Genomic DNA, 9,276 nt, shown 5'->3' with positions numbered 1-9,276 from the left:
TTTCTTTTTGCTTATGTGGTGCTGGGGAATCGAACCCAGGGCCTCATGCATGCAAGGCAAGCGCTCTACCACTGAGCCACCTTCCCAGCCCCGACGCTCTTTTTTTTTTTTTTTGTAGGTTGTTGGGCTTGAACTTTGGGCCTGTGCACTGTCCCTCAGCTCCTCAGCTCAAGGTGAGCGCTCTACCACTTGAGCTACAGCTCCACTTCTGGTTTTCTAGTGGTTTATTGGAGATAGGAGTCCCATGATCTTTCCTGCCTAGGCTGTCTTTGAACCACAATCCTCAGATCTCAGCTTCCTGTGTAGCTAGGATTACAGGTTTGAGCCACCGGCGCCCAGCTCCAAAAGACTCTTATTGACCATTAACCACCAGAAAACCAGAAGTGGCAGAGCATCAGCCTTGAGAAGAGCTCAGGGACAGCATCCAGACCCAGAGATCAAGCCCCCCAATACCAACAAACAAAAACAAATAAACTAATACTGAAAGTGTAGTTCAGGGGCAGAGCACCTGCCTAACAAGTTTGTGTCCCTCAGTTCAAGCCCACACATTGTCAAAATAAATAACAAATTGCTTTTACCTGTTTCCTTTTACTGATGTAACAGTTGGAAAGCAAAGCCTTGAATGTCACAGGGAAGACATGGGCCAATGGCACTGTGTTTGTGAACAGCACCACTGGAAATGACACAGTGTTTGTTGTTACCTGGACAATGCAAAAACCACAAATTATTCTCCAAGATCCCAAAGGAAAAGAATATGATACTTCAGATTTCAAAGAACATAAGCAAAATAGTCGAACTTCCCATCTTCGAATACTGGGCATTGCAGAGGTAATTCTATTTTTTCATTTTCACTTTGTTTTTATTAATTACTACTTTATAAATATGATTTTGTCTTGTATATTGTCAATATTAAAATTAAAACATGTCATCTGCCATATAAATGAATGGAATATGTAATAATTCACATTCATATTATTTACTAGTTTGTAAAATCAGCTTTCACATTGCTATTAGAGCAAGGGGTGTAGTTTGGAAAAAGACAGTTATCTAGTATAGATGAAACCCATTTCCATCCTCAAAATTACACACACTCATATATATATAGATATAGATAAACTACATGCATACAACAACACATATATGTACATATATATGTATACTTGCACATATATGCATATACATATATATGTACATGTATATGTATATATACATAAACTTTTTATATTTTAAAGTCAGTTTATATCCCAAGGAGAGAGTTTATTTTGTTGCTCATCCTGAGGTGCTGACCCTGAGCTCCTTTTTGCCCAAGACTGGCACTGTTCTACTTGATCCATGGTATCAATCCTTCCTTTCTTTCTTTCTTTTTTCTTTTTTTTTGGGGGGGTCCAGTCGTGGGGCCTGAACTCAGCCTGGGCAATGTCCTTCAGCTCTTCAGCTCTAGGCTAGCACTCTACCACTTGAGCCACATCGCCACTTATGGCTTTTTTCTTTTTTTGCTTATGTGGTGCTGAGGAATCAAACCCAGGGCCTCTGGCATGCAAGGCAAGTTCTCTACCACTGAGCCACCTTCCCAGCTCCAATCCTTCCTTTCTTTCTGATTTAATTGGAAATTAAAATTTATTACAGATTTTCTGGCCCTGGCTGGCTTCAAACTGCAATCCTCACATCTCAGTCTCTGCAGGAGCTAGGATTACAGGTCTGAACAACTGCCACTGGGTGGAAAGAGTAATATTAACAAGGCTTTGAACGAGGTTTAGTTTTTTCTTTTCTTTTTTTTTCCAGACAGGTACTTGGACTTACAGACTTTTAAATAATCAAGCCCAACCTCAATTGATATCAGTCACAATGATCACTGGAGCAAGAAATCCTTCCATACTTCCAGTAACAGCAGCTGCTTACAGGAGTCAAAATACAGCACAACACATAAACCCAGGAACTGTTCATGCAAAAGTCTGGGAAGAGTGTATACTTACGGTGGAAATCAATATAGAAATCACTATCGAATAGGAAGGTGGATAGCAATTAGTATTGGAACTCTTGGACAATGGTGCAGATAACTAGCATCCTCTTCAAATTACATTAGACTGAAAACATCTAGAGTATTCTATGATGAAGTCATAGGATATATATGTTTATACTACATATTTCAAAGTTATAATGTTTATAAACATTTTACTGAGTCTGACAAAGTAAAATAAAACACGTTTATCTTTCAACCTCAAGAAAAAATTTTATTTTTCTCATGGAATAGATGAATACAATCCTCCTCCAGTATTCTTAGTGTTAGTTTGATAAGTTGCTTTTATAAAATAATAGCAGCTATTGTCAGTTAAATATATACAATCACAGTTAGACTTAATTCAATGTCAAAATATTAGCATGAGGCTAAGCCAAGGTTGGAATGGAGTCTAATTCTAGTGTTCATATGTGCTATGCTATCTCCCAAACTGCTGATATCATTACTGTTCCAGGAGAGAAACTGTATCCATTTGCATTTATTGGATAACTATTACATTTGAACCTAAAGATACTGATACTGTCAAAAATGATGGTATCTACTCTAGATATTTTATGAAATGCAATGGAAGAGGTAGGTACAGTTTAAAAGTTCTTGTCCAGGCAAGAAATCACACTGCTAGACGTAGATATTTTATGAAATACAATGGAAGAGGTAGATACAGTTTAAAAGTTCTTGTCCAGGCAAGAAATCACACAGCTAGACGGAGTGTAAGATGACAGAACAAGTCTCTGTACATACCTGGCTATGTTGTAAATGGTAAGTAGCATTAAAATTGAAACGAGTCACATGTTTTTGTACATTCCATGTGGCAATCATGGAAATTTTATGTACTATGGAAGAGTCAAGTATATAATTATGTATTCAACTTCTATGTTTCCAAATTGTATTCATAATATTGGGTGCAGTATAAAATAGGTTGTCACATGTTTTGTTAACATCTACCCTGGTTCATTTCAATTACAATGAAAAATTTTGGACTGAGCATCTGGTATGAGGCCAGCACTATAGAAGATGCTTGCTACAAAGATGAATGAAAGATAATCCTTGTACCAGGCTCATGTCTCACACTAGTCATACCAGCTACTCTCAAAGAAGAGATTGGCAGGATTGCAATTCTGGGCAAGCTGGGGCAAAAAATTCCTGAGACCTCTGTCACAACAAAACGAAGGGCATGATGGGCATCTGTGGGAGCCTCAATAGGAAGCTTGCAGGTCCAGGCTTGCCTGGGTAGAAACCTTGATACCATATCCAGAAAAGAACATAAGGAAGTCCAAAAGCTCTGCCGCATAGCTTAAGTGATACAGTGTCTAGCCAGTAAGAATGGGACCCTGAGTTCAAAAGGATCTTTGTCCTCAAAGAATTTCTAGTCAAGCAGTTAATAAAGATCAAAGATGGTTTTATCATACCATAACATTTCCTCATTCATTTCAAAGTTGTATTAAAACAAGAGGGTTGTTTTCACTAAAAATTGTCACTTTTCTGTGTCTGCCATTAAGTTTTAACTTACCCCTCTACAAGATGAAGTATCCACATGACTATGAAAAGTTACAAAATTACTCTTTGGGGTAGATGTAATTGGACTGAACCCACCCAGACCTGAAGTTAAAGACTTGGCAGAAGCTCAACTGGAAGATGTCAGCAGACTAACTTCAGGAAGGTCATTCACTGTATCAGGAGCTCCTCCTGCTGGTGACAATACTCCCTTGTTACCACTCAGTAAAATCACAGGCTTGGAGGCTGAGGTTCAAGGAGGTCCTGTTCACCTTTCATGGACTGCCCCTGGCAGTACCCTTGATAAAGGCAAAGGTAGGCTTGGCATTAAGCTTTTACATTTTCTAAAAGAATGTCTATTAGCTTTCATTTTCTAATGTCTCATTTATAAATAGTATTTGTGGGTGTCTACCTGAGCCATTATTTATTTGTTTTCAGATGTGAAAACTGAAGGGCGAAGAGATAGAAATTGGGAGAAGTTATATCTATAACCTAGAATTCTAACCCACTCTTGTCATGTTCTTTTGTACCAACCTGCTTTTCTGAGCTTGAACCATCCTAAACTTAATTGGGGAGGCCTGAATAACTGCTTCCTGTCCCTGGCAAGGAAAATCATTTTTCTAAGCATTCTGTACTTGTGTAATTTTATTCATTAATCACTGAGTTTCAAACTGCATGAGATTCCTAGAAACTATCCCTATTAAGTCAATGAGCATAAAAGACACATGACCGGACAAGTCATTTCACAGTAATAAGACATAGAATACTAATGGCATGTCACTTACTAAATAATATTTTCAAAGCCATATTTGTAGCCTGGTACTGGTGGCTAATCCCTGTCATCCTAGCTACTCAGGAGGCTGAGATCTGAGGATCGCAGTTCAAAGCCAGTCAGGGGAGGAATGTCTGTGAAACTCTTTTTCTTTTTTGGGGGGAGGGGTCCGGTCGTGGGGCCCGAACTCTGGGCCTGGGCGCTGTCCCTCAGCTCTTCAGCTCACGGCTAGCGCTCTACCACTTGAGACATAGCACCAATTCCGGCTTTTTTCTTTTTACCTATGTGGTGCTGAGGAATCGAACCCAGGGCCTCATGCATGCAAGGCAAGCGCTCTACTACTGAGCCACCTTCCAAGCCCATGACTGTGAAACTCTTATCTCCAATAAACCAGTGGTAAAGCACTAGCCTTCATTTGAAGAGCTGAGGCACAGTGCTCATGCCTAGAGTTCAAGCTCCATGACTCTCTCTCTCTCTCTCTCTCACACACACCAAACACACACACACTAACACACACACACACACACACACACACACACACAAAGCCATATTAGTTTGGGCATGCTTGTTGTATTATTTATCTTGGCATGTTTGTTTTATTTAAAAATAAAAAAAGAGACTTTTATAAGCCAAAACAGTACAGAGTATCCATCCATACTTTTGCTTTAATGTTGAAAACAATCACTATGACCACTTTGGAAATATATCATTTTCTCATGACTTTTCAATAGATAGCAGAATCAAATCAAATATTAGTATTGCCACTAAAAACACCGAGAAGGAAATCATATAATCAAATATTTAGGTCTAAATTAATTTGGTAAAGGTGGAGCCTTCAGTAGAAGACTGGTCTCTTATGAAATGTCCTTTGTGCTATTACAGAAACTAAAAGGAGTGATGTGCTACTTGTAGGCACTGGGGAATTATCACCCTGTACTTTCTTCTGAAGGGCAGGAAGGATAATTGTGGCTGGCAAGCATTAGCCTTAAACATCATAAAACACCTTAAGAGCAGGGCAGTGGTGGTTCACATCTGCAAGCCTAGCTACTCAGAAAGCTGAGATCTGAGAATCATCATTCAAAACTAGCCCATGCAGGAATGTCCATGAGGCTTTTATCTCCAATTGACTGCCCAAAAGAACAAAAGTAGGAAGTAGAGCTGTGGCCTCAAGTGCTAGCCTTGAGCAAACAAGCTGTGTCCAGGCCCTGAATTCAAGGCCCAAGGGCCAGCAAAGGATAAAGAAAGATATCTCAAAGAGTAAATGAGCATTTCCATAATCTTGAGTGAAGCCCTTATATTTTCCCAGTCATACTTTCCATACCTCTTTTCCATACCTGGTAAATCTGCTGATTTACCAAGATGCCAGTGGCTCATCCATGTAACTGGACCAACTTAGGAAGCTGAGACATGGAAAATCACATTTTGGGCAGAAGTCCATGAGGTTCCATATCCAGTTAACCAGAAAAAAACAACAATCATGAGGCCTTGAGTTTGATCCCCTATTATAGCAAGAAGAGAAATACAGATTGAGAATTACCAAAATAATTACATAAGATTCCAATATTTTATACTTCTCTACTTTCATCATTTGGGGTATCAATTTATCAAGTATATCATTGGCCAACTAGTAACTAAGGAAAACGAATATATACCCAGTACAATATTGTGACATCTAGATGGTAGTATAAACATATAGTCTACTCTCAAGGGCAATAGAATCTCATCAGAATGAAAATTTAAGCCAGAAAAATCTGGAAAACACCATTTCATGCAGGAGAAATACATGGAAGAAAATATCAAGGCCAATGAATTACTTGAGCAAGACTTCATGAGAAAGAGGTCTTGTCTGGGCCTTGAAGAATAAGATTTCCATATAGAGAAGGTGAAAAGGTGGTTCAGTGTAGAGTGCATGCATGAAGCCCTGGGTGCAATTCCTCAGCACCACATAAGCAGAAAAAACTGGAAGTGGTACTGTGGCTCAAGTGGCAGAGTGCTAGCCTTGAGCTGAGGAGCTCAGGGACTGGGCCCAAGAGCAGAGTTGAGTCCCCACAACAGACAAAAAAAAATCCATATAGAGATAGAGAAAATGAAGTCAATGAAGGAGTTGAAATCCAATGACATCATCAAGGTCAAGAAAGGAAAAGTAGCTTGTCATAGTGGCTCTTGCCTCTACTTCCAGCTAATGAAGAGGTAGGAAGACTGCAGGAAGACTACAGCTCAGAGAAAAAGTTAAAATTCCCCATCATAACACAACAAAGGAGCTACACATGGCGGAGGTGAGCCTGCAACCTCAGCTGTTCAGGAAGCAAAGGCAGGAGGATTGTGGTGCTGCTCCAAGACTGGTGCAAGGCAAAAGTGAGGTCCTGTCTAAACATGAAGCTAACAGCAAACACAGGCTGGCCGTGTGTCTCAAGTGGGAGAGTGCTTGCCTAGCATGTGCAAGACCAAGAACTCAAACCCAAGGCCTGCCAAACACTAAAATTAAAGAAGAAAACCTTCATAATATTTTGGTTAAACTATGGGAGGAAGGAAAGGGAGGGGAAAGGGTGGAGGAGGGAAAGGTAGAAGAAGACTTTACTCAGTGGAACACAAGGTTGATGTGCAGAATGGTAGAGTATGCCAACAAGGCTATGTATAGAGAAACTACATGTTAATCTTAACTTAGCCAGGCCAGGTGCTGATGGATGACTGCTATAATCCTAGCTACTCAAGAGGCAGAGATCTAGGATAGTGACTGATCTGAAGCCAGCACAGTCAGGAAAGTCCCTAAGATTCTTATCTCCAGTAAACTCATAAAAGCTGGAGGTGGGGCTGTGGCTCAAGTGGTAGTGCCTTCAGCACAAAGAAGCTCAGGTCCAGAGTTCAAGCCACAAGACTGGCAAAAAAAATCAAAATAAAAATAAAAAACAGTCCAAAAGTTACTTACCTCATTCTTAAAATAGTGTTATCCTTTCACAAAACATAAAAAATAAAGTCTTTATCTCAAAAAAGGGCATTCGATGCCCTAACATCCAATTTCTAAACATGAAAAGCTTTCTTGTTTAGTTTTCATTTCTGTTGTTTTATTAGGGATAAGGTTTGTCTTAAGCATGCGAGGCAAGCACTCTACCACTTGAGTCTGCCCTTTTGGATTTGGTTCATTTTTAGACAGTCTTAAACTTCTTGCTTGGACCGCCAGAAGACTGCAATTCTGCTAACTGTACCTTTTGCATAGTATGGATTGAAGGTATGTTCTACCATGTTGGGAGTCTTTATGCCCCAGCTGATCTTGAGCAAAGATTCTTCTGATCTTCCCTTCCTAAGTAGCTGGGATTACAGATGGAAGCCACCATACCTAGCTACAAGATATGTCTTTTTCGTGTGGTTGCCAGCCCCAGGCCTTGAATCCAGAGACTCAGCACTGTGTTTGAGCTTCTTTGTTCAAGGCTTGTACCCTATCCCTAGAGCCACAGCTTAACTTCTAGCTTCTGCTGGTTAGTTAGAGCTAAGTCTCATAGACTTTCTTGCCTGAACTACAAACCAACATGCTCAGCTCTTAGCCTCATGGGTAGCTAGGAAACAACCATGAGCCACTGGTATCATCTAGAACATATTTATATTTCCATATCTCTGGTAGAATTTTAAAAGCAGTCAGGATGAAGCATTTATGTAGACATCCTTCTTCCTTTTTTAACTCTTCATAGTTGTAGCTAACATTTCAAACATTCATTCTTAATGTATTTAATTTTGCTAACCACTTCATGTATCATTGTTTATAATTCTCACCAGTGGAGTAGGAGATACTCAATAAATATTTGATAGAACTGAATGACTAAATCTATGTTTTCCAGGTTTGATAAGCTTCAGATGAGAAAGTTGAGGCAAAACGTTCTATTACTTAGAAAACCAGTAATGGAGATCATCAGTCAAGGTCTGCCCTAGGTCCTGAGCTTAGTACAAACTCCAGCTTTTGGGTCTCCTCCCACTCTTCTGTTCCTTGATCATCTCACTTCTTCCCCTCTCATATTACTTTCTTTCAGCTTCATAAGAAAGCACACTTGAGCATTCCTGTGCTCCCTGTTCCAAATCAAAAAGCTCATTCAGCCCTGTATATCTCTCTGTATAAACTAAATTCTGGCAGGGAGGGAGGCTCAGTGCTTCATGACAGTGAATGAAAATTTTCTGTGATCATACAATACATTTTGAAAATCTGGTGTACTTGTTACACTAAGAATAATGGTATAACCAGACAAACGTTGTAACTGGTGTTCTCTAAACTATAGTGAGCATCTGATCAGTGCCCACCAGGCAGCGTGCCTGCAGTGAGCCATCCTGTCTGTCTGTGTTCCAGCTGCCAACTACACCATAAGAAGAAGTAAGTCTTTCCAGAAGCTCCAACATGATTTTGACCGTGCTGCTGATCTGACATCTAAGGAGGCTGGCTCTAAAGAAACATTTGGATTTAAAGCAGAACATTTTAAAGTAGAGAATGGCACCAAGATCTTCACTGCAATCAAAGGCAACAATGAATCTCATCTCATCTCAGAAGTTAAACTAGCAATTAGGTTCACTGCTCCACAAGATTCCAGCATCCCTGCTCTGGGCATCAATATTTCTGCAACCAGTTTGGCTATTTGGGGGTTGGTCATGATTTTGTCTGTAATTTAAACTAGAGAATGTATTAGAATGGAAATTCAGTATCATAAATATTTAGTAAGCACACTTAATTTAGAAAAAAATCACTTTTTTAATCACTTAATATCAATTTGTTTATTAAATGTATATCAAAATATTTTCTGTCTTTACACAATCTATTCCCTCACATGGTTGATTTTGTTCTTTTTGCCATTGTTGGGTTTGCATTTTTTTCTTACTATTCTGAGTATTAAACCCATGCTTGGCAAGAGCTCTACCACTCTTGAATATTCAATATTAATGATGTGGACAGAAGGGAACCCTACTGCATTGTTGGTGGGAGCGTAAAATTGTTCAACCACTTTGGCAAGTAGTATGG

The 9,276-nt window shown here is 39.5% G+C and overlaps 1 protein-coding gene across 1 annotated transcript in view; it reads left to right on the top strand.

The window, feature by feature from the left end:
• LOC105991876 overlaps positions 1-8,930 on the top strand; it is a 22,688-nt gene extending 13,758 nt beyond the window's left edge. Inside the window, exons 7-10 of the mRNA XM_013024618.1 lie at positions 604-828; positions 1,783-1,963; positions 3,590-3,826; positions 8,614-8,930. Coding sequence (XP_012880072.1) covers positions 604-828; positions 1,783-1,963; positions 3,590-3,826; positions 8,614-8,930 — 960 coding nt within the window. The remainder of the gene's footprint in view (positions 1-603; positions 829-1,782; positions 1,964-3,589; positions 3,827-8,613) is intronic.
• The last annotated feature ends 346 nt before the right edge of the window (positions 8,931-9,276 follow it).

The sequence above is a fragment of the Dipodomys ordii genome, unplaced genomic scaffold (genome assembly GCF_000151885.1).
Source record: "Dipodomys ordii isolate 6190 unplaced genomic scaffold, Dord_2.0 Scaffold78, whole genome shotgun sequence".
NCBI lineage: Eukaryota > Metazoa > Chordata > Mammalia > Rodentia > Heteromyidae > Dipodomys > Dipodomys ordii.
Note: the sequence above shows the minus strand (reverse complement) of the source record. Positions and strands in the feature narration are given on the sequence as shown.